This window comes from Miniopterus natalensis, chromosome 11 (genome assembly GCF_054644295.1).
Source record: "Miniopterus natalensis isolate mMinNat1 chromosome 11, mMinNat1.hap1, whole genome shotgun sequence".
NCBI classification, from domain to species: Eukaryota; Metazoa; Chordata; class Mammalia; order Chiroptera; family Miniopteridae; genus Miniopterus; species Miniopterus natalensis.
Window position 1 is genome coordinate 24,447,833 of NC_142091.1, and position 12,420 is coordinate 24,460,252.

At 43.3% G+C, this 12,420-nt stretch overlaps 1 protein-coding gene across 1 annotated transcript; it reads right to left on the minus strand.

The window, feature by feature from the left end:
• Nucleotides 1-3,309: 3,309 nt before the first annotated feature.
• On the minus strand, nucleotides 3,310-5,166 carry LOC107532354 (lysine-specific demethylase 4D-like). The gene has a single exon (XM_016206689.2). The coding sequence runs from the start codon at nucleotides 5,164-5,166 to the stop codon at nucleotides 3,310-3,312; it is 1,857 nt and encodes a 618-aa protein (XP_016062175.2).
• Nucleotides 5,167-12,420: the final 7,254 nt, after the last annotated feature.

Below are 12,420 nucleotides of genomic sequence, written 5' to 3' on the forward strand. Positions count from 1 at the left end.
CTGTCCCTGTAATCTACAAGACAGTCAACTGAAAATTGTTAACCTCCCAGAAGGAAGGACCTCTATAGTTTCTGATTTTTAACATTAATGACTATTTTTATTGCATGAAAATTAAGAAGTTTGATTTTTTTTTTTTACTTTGGAATTTATTTATGTTTTCTTTCACCCTAATATGCTCTCAATTTTGTGACTGCTCCATTGGCATTCTACAAAAAGGAGTACTCTATTACGAGGTACATAAATTCTACCGTATTGTTAATGTTGTTTAAGTTTTGTTGTTCATTTTTCTGTCATGCACTGCATGAGGTAAAAGGGGGTTCTGAACACCCAATTCCAATGTGTGGGCAAGGTTTCTCCTCACATCAACACCAGCAATGCTCAGGGCACCAGCAGGTGTCTCCGCAATTCAGCTCAGTTCTGACACTTTCTATCTGGAGACAGCATCAGGTCTCACAGGTAAAGGCCTCAGTCCTGCAAGGCTGCCACCCACCCCCCCCTGTCTTCAGATGCCAGTCACAAGCCCAGGACTTCTGACCCACTGGCCCCATTGCCTATAAATCAAAGGTTCCCATGGCCTCTTCCTTGGGTTTGATTAATTTGCTAGAGCATCTCATAGAACTCAGAAAACATTTTACTTACTAGATTACCGGTTTTTTATAAAAGGTTATAACTCAGGAACAGCCAGATGGAAAAGATGCCTGGAGCAAGGGATGGGGCCAGAGCACAGAGCTTCCATGCCCTCTCCAGGAACACCAATCTCCCAACACGGCCAGGTGTTCACCAACCTGGAAGCTCCCCAAACCCTGTCCTTTTTGGGTTTTAGAAATTCCCTAAAGTTTTATCATGACTGATTAAATCACTGGCCATTGGCATTGATTGAATCTCTAGCCCCCGTCTCCTCCCAAGGGATGGGGCTGGGAGTAGGGATTGGGACTTAAAGTTCCAACCCTCTAATTACAAGGTTGGTTTCTCCAGTGACTAGCTCCCATCCTTAGGTTACCAAGGGACACTTCAAAAGTCACTTCATTAACATAACAAAAGACACCCTTATAGCTCTCATCTCTTAGGATATTCCAAGGGTTTTAGGAGCTCTGTGCCAGGAACAGGAATGAAAACCAAATATATATTTATTATAATTCACGATATCACATAAAAATATCCTATTTTTCATCTGTTTCTTTTAACTTGTTTTATTTTCTGTAATTTATACTTAATCAAAGTTGCATGGATATTCATGACTGCTGTATTTTCATGGTGAAACTTATCCTTTCTATGTACCTTTGAGCCTCAGTTCTAATCTGTCTGATATTTAGATCCATAACTTCTCCTTTCTGTTTCTATTTGCTTCATAACGTTCTGCCTGTCCCTTTATTTTTAACTTTCCTGAATCACTGTTTTAGATTGTTAAAAGATAAACTAAGGTATATTCAAAAATCAGACAGCATTCAGTCTAGCAGACAGAAAGGAGCTCCAGGAGCTGTACAAAATGACAGTCTTTTATAAGCAGAAGGGAGCAGGAAAGGGAAGTCATACTAGGCAAAAAACTGGGTTGGTTATTGCAAGGTGACTTTCCTTTAGGGGATGGCAGGGGCTCATCAGGCAGATTGCCTAACTTATACTAATCAGGTGAGTCCTGATTGACTGGTTTGAGATTCCATTTCTGGGAAAGTGGAAATTGTAATTAAATCTTGGTTTGGTGATGTGATGCTTAGCATAAGCAGCTCCATTTTGGCCCAGTTTTCTTGTTTTAACAAGCTCTATCTCTTTTACATAATTCTGATTTTTTAAGATGCATTTCAAGGATTTTGCCTTTCTTTATTTTGCAGATACACACTGGGGACAACAACTTTAATAAAACGTCAGTAAAATGATAAACATCCCTGGCTGACAGACTCATTGGGTAAACGGTCTAGTTTCAGCATGGGCAGGGGCCGAGCAGAGCCCTGGGAGGGAGGGTGTGTCAGAGCTGCAGGTGGGCTCAGTGGTGGCTGTAGCAATGTCCGGTGGAACTTGGGTCAGTGACTCAGAGGCTCAGATATGACTTGGGGATAAAAGGGCTCAGCTAAGTTCTCAGAATCACCCAATGTTGCCCACAAATAATTGTGGAGGCTAGAGGCTATTAAACAACAAAAAGTATATATATTTTACTTCCACAGCTGAAAGTCTTTTTTGCAAGTAAGGTTTTATTGAACCAAAATACTAGCCAAAAGCAAGACCTGCCTTGCTAGAAAAGACTATATGCCCATTGTCCCAGAGTTTTGCAAGCATTTTTATACATCAAGTAGGGGAGAGAGGGGAGAAAGAGAGAGTCTGAAAGAAATTTAGATGAGCCATAGGCAAAGGGGTGAGAGAAGGTAAAGTGAGGCCAGCTCTGGGATAGGCACAGAATCCAAATGAAGAAATGTCCGCTCCTGTAGACCGGCTGTGGGCAGTAGTCCAGAAAGCCCGTGTGTAAACAAGTGGCGGTTCCTGGAGTTAGATGGTGCCTGGCTAAAATAATCTGCAGCACTAGTCACCTGGAAATTAATCCAAAGTTCCAAAGGCATCCACAGGAATGTTAGCAGTCTTTCATTAGCTGGCTCCCAGCCACTAACAGGCTAACAGTTCTCTCTCTCTCTCTCTCAATTTCCTCCTGCTGTAATTTAATTTAGAACATCTCAGGACGTTCCCCTTATCAAGGCACCACGGCAGAGGAGGTATCCTGAAGGTGGTATCAAAACAAGCAGAGTTGCCTGGCTCAGCGGTTGAGCATTGACCTGTGACCCAGGAGATCACAGTTTGATTCCCGGTCAGGGTACATGGCCGGGTTGCAGGCTCGATCCCCAGTAGGGAGCATGCAGGAGGCAGCTGATCAATGAATCTCTCATTATTGATGTCTCTCTCTCTCTCCCTCCCTTCCTCTCTCTGAAGTCAATATATATATATTTTTCTTTTTTTCTTTGAAAAGGCAGTCTCCGTAGCATCTAGGAGTGGGCTGAGACTCCCTGAGAGGTGCCACAGCATTCCATGGCAGCTGTTCATGGGGAGGTCCACTTCAGTGGCAACTGGGAGCCCAGGTTTTCATAGTAGTAGAAACATCTGGCAGCTTAAGAAATGTGTCATTTCAAAGCATCTTGACTGTGGACAGGCCCAGCCCAGATTCTTGCTTGGCTGGCAGGTTCTGTGGTTCCCAGGGCTGAGGGTCAGACACAGTCATGTTTGGATAAATCTTCATGGGTCATAGGCTCAAAGACTGAAGACCGTCCATTGGTGGTGAACATGCCCCAGGACTCCAGAGATGCAGCCACCTCCAGCTTTAGCTCCAGGGGATCAGTCAGGGGTCAAAGAGATGTTGGCAACTTTGGTGGGGGCGGGGACCATGCAGGCGTAAGAGTGATCCATCCTTACAGCCGCCGAGAGGCTCACGGGGGCCTTGCCGTTTCCAGCAGCGTCAGTGGGGAGCGATTTCGGGATCCCAAGGACACTGCGAGGAGTTGGTGAGACGGTGTCGAGGAAGTCGGCTGTAATACAGCCCAGAGAGCGCAGGCACGGGCCAGGGTGCATCGGTTCATCGGGATCCAATGGGGGCCCCAAGAATTGGAAGTCAGGGGTACAGCAGCACCCGGAAGCCCTCGAAGGATACAGGCACCCGGGGCTCGGGGGTGCAGGGCTGTCCGTGGAGGGTTTATCCACGGGCACGGGCTGGGCCTCTGGGCCCGGAGCTGTGCGCACTGTGCCCACTGAGCGGCGCCGCTTAGCCCGGGCCTGAACGATCGGCTCTTCAGTCCCTTGTTCCCGAGGGCGACAGCCACGGCCACGGCCACGGCCACGGCCACGGCCACGCCTGCCGGTCGGCTGGACATGCCCCGCAGATGGACCCGAGGCCGGCAGCGAGGGTGGGTCGGGCTTGGGGGAGCAGCGGGGCGCGGCGGCTGCGCGCTGGGCCGCAGGGGCGGGACCCCGGGCCGGCGTGGGGCGCAGGGACGCCGGGGGAGCAGGCCCCGGGCCGCCGGGGCCGCTGCCCACACCCCCCGACCTCGGGGTGCGCGGGGCCCGGCGGGGCTGCAGGTGCCGCAGGCCCAGCGCCGCTCGCCCGGCCGCCCGGCCCGCCCTCCAGGCGCTCAGCTGCCGGGCGCCGGGCGCCGTGGGCTCCACGTGGTCCACGACGGGCCGGTCCTGCCCGCGCTTCCACAGCTCGTAGCGCTCGGGCTGCAGGATGCGCACGAAGGCGTCCATGGAGAAGCTGACCCTGGCCTCCCCGCAGCTGCACTGGGACGCCGCCTTGCCGTAGTCGATCCACCGCGGGGTGGCGAAGTTGATGGCCTCCGCGCAGTTGAAGCCGTGGTTGAAGCCGGCGTGGTAGCCGTAGGGGAACGTCACCATGAACTCCCCAGCCTCCTGGGTGATGCGACCGAACGGGACCCCGTTCTCTCTGAGGACCGTGGGCGAGATGAGCGCCACCTTGTGGCGCAGGAAGGCCTCGCAGCCGCGAGAGCTGCCCGGGAAGAGCTCCCTGGCCAGGCGCTCCAGGCGCTGGCCGTGCTCCGGGGGCACCGCGTACCAGGTTTTGGGCTCCCCGAAGTGCAGGTAGTTGATGCTGTAAAGGTCCATGTCTTCCGTGTGCCAGGCGAAGGTGGTCTTCCACATGCCAAAGTACAGGTAGGGGGTGTTGACGCCTTCGATGACGACCCCACACTCCTGCTCCAGCAGGTCCTGGATGGTCCCCAGGCGCCCAAGGTTCCAGTGCTCGGTGTTCGCGTCAAATAAGGAGCCACTGATGTCGGCGCCGTATATGGGCGCATCGTAGAGGCGGGTTTTCCAATATTTGCGCTCCAGGTCGTCAAAATCCAAGTGCGGTGGGGTCCGGTATTTGCCACTGTGGGCCAGGTGGCGGTACTCGCCCACGGTCATGGCCCTCTTCTCCCTGTGGTATTGGATGAACACGCCTGCGCGCCCCGACGCCACCTGCTGGAGGGGGGTGGCTATTAAGATGTCGTTGATGTCCTCGTAGGTCTGCCTGGCTTTCCATTCCTTGGGCGGAATTATCTTAGCCAGGCCAGCTCGGTGGGCACCTTGGGATTCCATGTAATCAACGTATTTGTTGAAATCTTTAAATTCTTCCATGGTTGGGTGGAAGGTCATGATTGCCCCACTTGGGTTCTGGGTACCACAGAGCTTAGACTTCATGGTTATAACAGCAGACTCCCAGGTTCTTAGGTATGTTTTAGATACCTGAGAATGATGCGAGTACTGTCTTCTCGATTTTTTTTTTTTTTTTAAGTTTTGGTGTACCTGTGAGGAGTAACTCAGACTTGAGCCTTTAAATAAATAAGCCTTTTTCAGGCTTGCTGACTCACTAGTGGGACTCCACTCCGGTCAGCATGTTGTGCCTGAAGGAAATGCAGTAGGTCCCAGGGGAGCAGACAGCTTGAGAGGTGAAGGCTCAGTGTGTAGCTCTGTGAGGTTCCTCATTTGGGGTTTTGGTGTCTCCGAAGCTTCTCCTGATTCACAGGCTTGAATTCATGGATGGCTCCTCACCCTACTGTAGTGGAAAGTCTCTTCAAGGAGATTTAACAGCTAAACTGGAAAAAAAGAATACAGAATACTGGGGGGGAAATTAGCAAAAACAAAACCCTAATAGAAGTGATTCTGAAACTAGATTATTAGAAAAGACTATTAGAAGTGAAAAAAACATAAGCATGAAGAGAAAACTACAAATGGCCACATTATGATGAAATAGGGAACACAGCTAAAAATCCAGCAGGGAAATTTTTAAAAAATTATAGTTCAATCTTATGAACACCTTGGTGCTAACAATTTTGAGAACTAAAATAGATTATTTCCTCAAAAGTATAAATACGCCAAAGTGGTCCAAGAAAAAAGTAAAATACTGATACATACCAATAAACTAAATAAAAATATAACAGTGGTTTAAATATGAGAAGTTCCTGGGCTCAGGTGTGGCTATAGCAATGTCCAGTGGAAGCCAGAATCAGTGACTCAGAGGCTCAGATATTACTTGGGGAGGGAGGGATTCAGCTAGGTTCTCAGCATCATCCATAAAAACTTCACACATCATTTTGTAAGTGCATTCTGATTCTTACTTCATCAAACTTTTCTCCGGTGTTCTGTTCAGTTTACCTTCTGAGGCTAAAGGCAAAACCTGGAAGCCAAACCAGAAGAGGGCAACACTGGGTAAGTACTCTATAGGGCCAACTTTATCTAGGGGCAGAGTTGCAAAAATCTTAATATTTTATCACATCTTTACTACAGCAGGGCATTAAAAGAAAAACACGTCATAAATTACTGCAAGGATTGTTTTAAAAATCTAGCAGTGTTACCAAGTACGTTAACAGAAAAAATGGAAAAATTGTCATCTGTTCCATGCAGAAACATATTTGATATAACTCAACATCGATTTCATTATTTTAATACATGCTGTAAAAAAAAAAAAAAAAAGTGCCCTGGCTGGTTTGGCTCAGTGGTTAGAGCGTCGGCCCGTGGACTGTAGGGTTGGTCCCTGGTTTGATTCTGACCAAGGGCACCTACTTCGGTTGCAGGCTTGATCCCCAGCTCTGGTTGGGGTATGTGTGGGAGGCAACCAATCGATGTGTCCCCCTCCCACCAAAGTTTCTCTCAATCTCTCTCTCTCTCTCTCTCTCTCTCTCTCTCTCTCTCTCTCTCCCCCTTCCACTCTCTCTGAAAAGTAATGGAAAAAATATCCTCTGGTGAGGATTTAAAAAATAATAAAATGAAATTAAAATTAAACAAGAAATAAAGGCTTCTAAACACCAGTTAACAATCAATTATAAGGTGAAATAACAGAAAGGTTTCAGTTCCCTTAAAAAATACAAGGCCCTAAAATAAAAAAAATAAGTACAATGCCCTGCTTCGCCAGCGTGGCTCAGTGGTTGAGCATCGAGCTATGAACCAGGAGGTCACAGTTGGATTCCCAGTCCCAGCACATGCCCAGGTTGCAGGCTTGAGCCCCAGTAGGGGGTGTGCAGGAGGCAACCACTCAATGACTCTTTCTCGTCATTCATAGTTCTAGCTCTCTCCCTCTCCCTTTCTCTCTCTGAAATCAATAAAAAACACTAAAAAATATTTTTTAAAAGAAATACAAGGCCCTAATGGAGAAGTCAAAAAATGAAATATACATAATATTTGTACTTTTCATAAATAAATGAGACGTTACCAGGAAAAAGTTGCTTTCTAATATAAAATAATTTCCTTTAAGGATTCAGCCTACATGAAACATGCTGTGCTCAAGGTCAGCCTAAGTTAGTCCCATCCCAACTGTAATACCCCTATATCCAATAAAAAAAAAAATCTATAATTTTATCTCACTTATTATCCAAGTCCCTTCCAATTGATTCACTCTTTAACCAAATCTAGAAACCCTCTTATTGGACACCAGCTCCCAAAATACCAGGCTTTTCCCTGAAAAATCTTTGTGATTTTTACCAAGGAATTATTAAGAAAAAAATTAACCCCACATGTCTGAAAAACACGGTTTAAAAATAGAAACTTGCTTTAACCCAAGGAAATGATGCTATCCCAATGCATATTTCTTAATCATAAATAATATAAAACTATAGTCAGTTCTTTAAACTTCTAATATGAAAATAACGCTTTTGGTCACAAGCACAAATAATAGAAACAAAGTGATCTACCTTCCACCAGCAAAATCCCAGTTCCAGGCAGGACTTTATCGTCTTGATAGCTACCCTTCAAATGCACCCCTACATGCAGATGGGTCTGGCTTTATATTCCTGCAGTAGCTTTACCAAATTAGTGGCCTGGGGTGTGGTTAGTTTATCACTGTCCAGCCCCACCCACTTTTTTAAAAAGCACACACCAGCCCAGCTCACTTTCAAAGCAAACTTAAGAGGTTGACAATAAAGGAGTGAAAAAGTGAAAGCATGCAAATATTAAACCAAAAAAACCCCAACCCTGCTCCCGCAGTACTTAATATCAAATGTATTTATAGGATAAAGGAAGGACAGTATATCGTTATCAAAAAGAAAAAAATCACTAAGAAAATATTATGATGAACTTTATGCACCTAAACACAGCTCTGTGACATAGATAGAGTCTATGTCAGTATTACCTTATAATTCACAGGTCATACTGATATATTTGCAATCATGATGGAAGTTGTTTGAAAAAACACCATTCTCTCAGAACCTGATAATCAGAGAAGAAAATTAAATGCTGTGAAAGTCTGAACTGTAACAACTTCGATCACGTAACCTGCAACCACATAACAAATGGGAAATGCTTTTAAATATATATAAAGCATTTATAAAGTGTGATAAATATAAGACCACAAAATAAATATCAATAAAAATTCCATAGAATTAACATATTGAGCACCATCTTGACCACAACAAAATAAAATTAAAAGTCCGAAATAAAAGGCCTCCCTCCTGCCCCTCCCAGACTGCCTCACTGAATCACCACTTTCTTGACTTCTAACCTCATGATTCATTTTGCCCATTTCTTCTTTTAAAATTTATCTTTATCATTGAAAGTATTACAAATGTCCCATTTTTTCCTCCATCGATTCCCTCCACCCTGCACCTGCCTCCCCCCCCCCCCAGGCCTTCACCACATTATTGTCTGTGTCCATGGGTTATGCATATATGCATATAAATTCTTAGGTTAATCTCTCCTCACCCACCCACCCTTGCCTTCCCTCTGAGATTTGTCGGTCTGTTCCATGCTTCTGTATCTCTGGGTCTATTTTGTTCATTAGATTCCACATATGAGTAAGATCATGTGACACTTGTCTTTCTCTGACTGGCTTACTCCACTTATTATAATACTCTCCAGGGCCCACCATGCTGTCTCAAAGCGTAAGGGATCCTTCTTTTTTTAACCACTGCATAGTATTCCATGGTGTAAATGGAAGATGCTTAATATGATTTCAATCTTCTTGAAATTGTAGAGACTTGTTTTGTGTCTTAAGATGTAGTCTATCTTTGAGAATGTCCATGTGCACTTGAGGAGAATGTATATTCTGCAGCTTTGGAATGAAATGTTCTATGTCAATTAAATCCATCTGATCTAATGTGTCATTTAGAGTCACTGTTTCCTTGTTGATTTTTTTGTCTGGAAGACCTATCCAGTAAAGTCAGTGGTGTGTTAAAATCCACAACTATGACTGTATTGCTGTCAATCTCTCCCTTAAAGTCCTCCAGAAGTTTTTTGTTTCAGCCTGTGTGAGTCTTTTGTTCTGAGGTGGTGTCTTGTTTTCTTATCCATTCAGCTACCCTATGTCCTTTGATTAGAGCATTTAATCCATTTATATTTAAGGTTATTATTGATAGGTACTTATCTATTGCCATTTTATTTCTTTATGCCTGTTTCTCATCCTCTCTATTTCAACTTCTTATTACAGCAGTCCCTTTAACATTTCCTGCAATGCTGGTTTGGTGATGATAAACTCCTTTAGCCTTTTTTTTTTTTGTCTGGGAAGCTCCTTATTTCACCATCTATTTTGAATGATAGCCCTGCTGGATAGAGTAGTCTTGGTTTCAGATCTTTGTTTTTCATTACCTTGAATACTTCATGCCATTCCCTTCTGGCCTGTAAAGTTTCTGATGAGAAGTCAGCTGACAGCCCTATAGGAGCTCCTTGGTAGGTAAGAGGTTGCTTTCCTCTTGCTGCCTTTATGATTCTCTCTTTGCCTTGAATTTTTGGCATTTTAATTATGATGTGTATGGTGTGGGCCTCTTTGGGTTCTTCTTGCTTGGGACTTTCTGTGCCTGCTGAACTTGAGTGGTTTTTTCCCTTGACCAGATTACCGAAGTTTTCTGCCGTTATTTCTTCAAACAGGTTCTCTAAATCTTGCTTACTTTCTACCTCCTCTTACACTCCTATGATGTGAATATTGTTATGTTTCATGTTGTCCCACAGCTCCCTTAAACTGTCCTGTTTTTTAATTATTTTTTCTTTTTGGCTCTCTGATTGATTTTTTCTATTCTGTTTTTTTAAAATTTATCTTTATTATTGAAAGTATTACAGATGTCCCTTTTCCTCCCATTGATCCCCTTCACCTGGCATCCACCTCCACCCCATCCCCAGGCCTTATCCACACTATTGTCTTCTTCCATAGGTCATGTATATATGCATATAAATTCTTTGACTAATCTCTCTCCCCCATTCCCCACCCCTACCTTTTAATTTGCTGATCCAATCCTCAGCTTCTACTAATCTACTGTTCATTCCTTCCAATATTTTATTTCTACTATGTTATTCTTAATTTCCTTCATAGCTTCCATTTCTTTTCTCATGCTGTCGAGCATCCTTATGATTAGTATTCTGAACTCTATAATCAGATAGATTGCTTATCTCCATTTCATTTAGCTCTTCTACTGGAGAGTTCTTTTGTTGGTTCACTCGGGGCTTGTTTTTTTTTGTCTCCCCATTTTGGCTGCTTGTTTGGATTTGTTTCTAAATATTAGGTAGATCTGCTAGGACTCCCAGTCCTTTGGATGGTTTCTGGTGCAGGCCAGTGTCAGACACTGTTTGCGACTGGCCTTGAGTACCCTGTTTGAAGGTTTCCACACTCCACAGCTTGTGGTTCCTTCTGCTGGGTCTGGGTGCATTTGGAAAGGAACAAGATGCACACCAAGGTCTGCTTTTCCAAGCCCAGGGCCCAGAAGCAAATCAAGCAAAGACTCAAAGCACCCAGAGGCTGGTTGTTCCATTTTGCCTATTTCTGAACTTTTTAGCTGCATTTTTATAACCTGGTTTCTTTGGCAAAACACTCTACTTTTGATAACTTGTGGTTGGTTTTGAACGCCTTTGTGTTTTTCAGCACCTGAAACTTTATTGGTAAAAAACCACAGCAGTTAAAAAAAAAAAAGGAAATACTAGATGTGAAAGAGGTCATTTTGGGTGGTGGTTTGAAGTGTAAAGAAACATCTGTAATACCTCCAATAATAAAGATCAGAAAGAAGGAAGGAAGGAAGGAAGGAAAGAAGGAAGGAAGGCTAATTATAAGAAAAGCATCAGATTTCCTGGCCTGTGTTGCTCAGCTGGTTGGGTGTCATCCTGTGCACCTAGGGGTTGCTGGTTTGATTCCCAGTTAGGCCTTGATCACCAGTGGGGGGGGGGGTTGCAGGAGGCAACTGATCTGTCCATGTTTCTCTCTCTCTCCCTCTCCCTTCCTCTCTCTCTAAAAATCAATTTAAAAAATCGTTTTTTAAATAAAAAAGAAAGAAAAACATCAGACAAATTCCAGTAAATGGACGTCCTACATTATACCTGAGCAATACTCCCCCAAATTGTCAATTTTCTATATAAACATTTTGTCAAATACAAGTCTAAGAATCTGTTATAGTCAAGAGAAACCAAAGGAGACATAAAAACTAAATGTAATTTAGTATTTTGGATGTGATCTTGGAACATAAAAAGGACACTGGGTAAAAACTGAGGAAATCTGAATAAGCTATGGCCTTTACTGAATAATGTTTTGGTATTGGTTCATTAACTGTAACAAATGTACCATAGTAATGTAAGGTGTTAATAACGGAAAAATGTGAATGGCGTAGGTTGGGGGTAGTTATAGGAGAACTCTCCCAACTACCTGATCAGTTTTTTTTGTAAATCTAAAACTGTTCTAAAAAATAAAGCATTACTAAGTGTAATAAAATAATAAATAAATAAACAAGAGAAGGAATCAAAGAACAATATTAGAATGAAAAAATTTAGAAATATAATCTATTTTTTAAAAGTCTACAAAACATTACAGCACAATATAAAACAAATGATTCTATAAACCAGTACATGATAATTTTTTTAAAGCAGAAAGCAGGTTTCTTTAATATTTTAAAATTATAAAATATAATGTGCTTACAGAAACTTACAGAGCATATAGGTACAGCTTAACTTACATATATTAAGAACTATTAATGTCTATTAATAACTGTAGAGTGGACAAAAGTGGAACCACCACCCAGGTCAAAAAATACTACATTGCCCGTCACTTGGTAGCCTGAATCGGGCCCCTCCTGTGGCAGTACAGCCCCATGTGCCTCTCAGATGAACCCTATCCTAACTATAAGCATTTTCATTTTGGTAAACAATATGAAATTAAAACTGTACTCATTTTTGAAAACTTTATAGGACCTTTAAAAATAAAAATAACTAAATAAAACTTTCAGAACAGAATACTTTAAAGTATTCTTTTGTGTGTTTTTTTTTTTTTTTTCATTTATGTCATTGTACATAGCTGGACTTTATTCTATTTGGGGGCTGTATCCAATTTTATAAACCTTTCTACCGCTGCTGGGCCTTTGGGTTGTTTCCTCTTTTTCTCTCTTACTCTGTTGCTTTGAATATTCTCCCACATGTCTGTTGGAGCACCCCTCACTCGTGCCTAAAAATTAATCTCTTGGTCATAGGATGTGTGGATTCAAATTTTATCTTGCC

Coding starts and splice junctions, on each gene's coding strand:
- LOC107532354 (XM_016206689.2), bottom strand. CDS start 5,166: ATGAAGTCTAAGCTCTGTGGTACCCAGAACCCAAGTGGGGCAATCATG.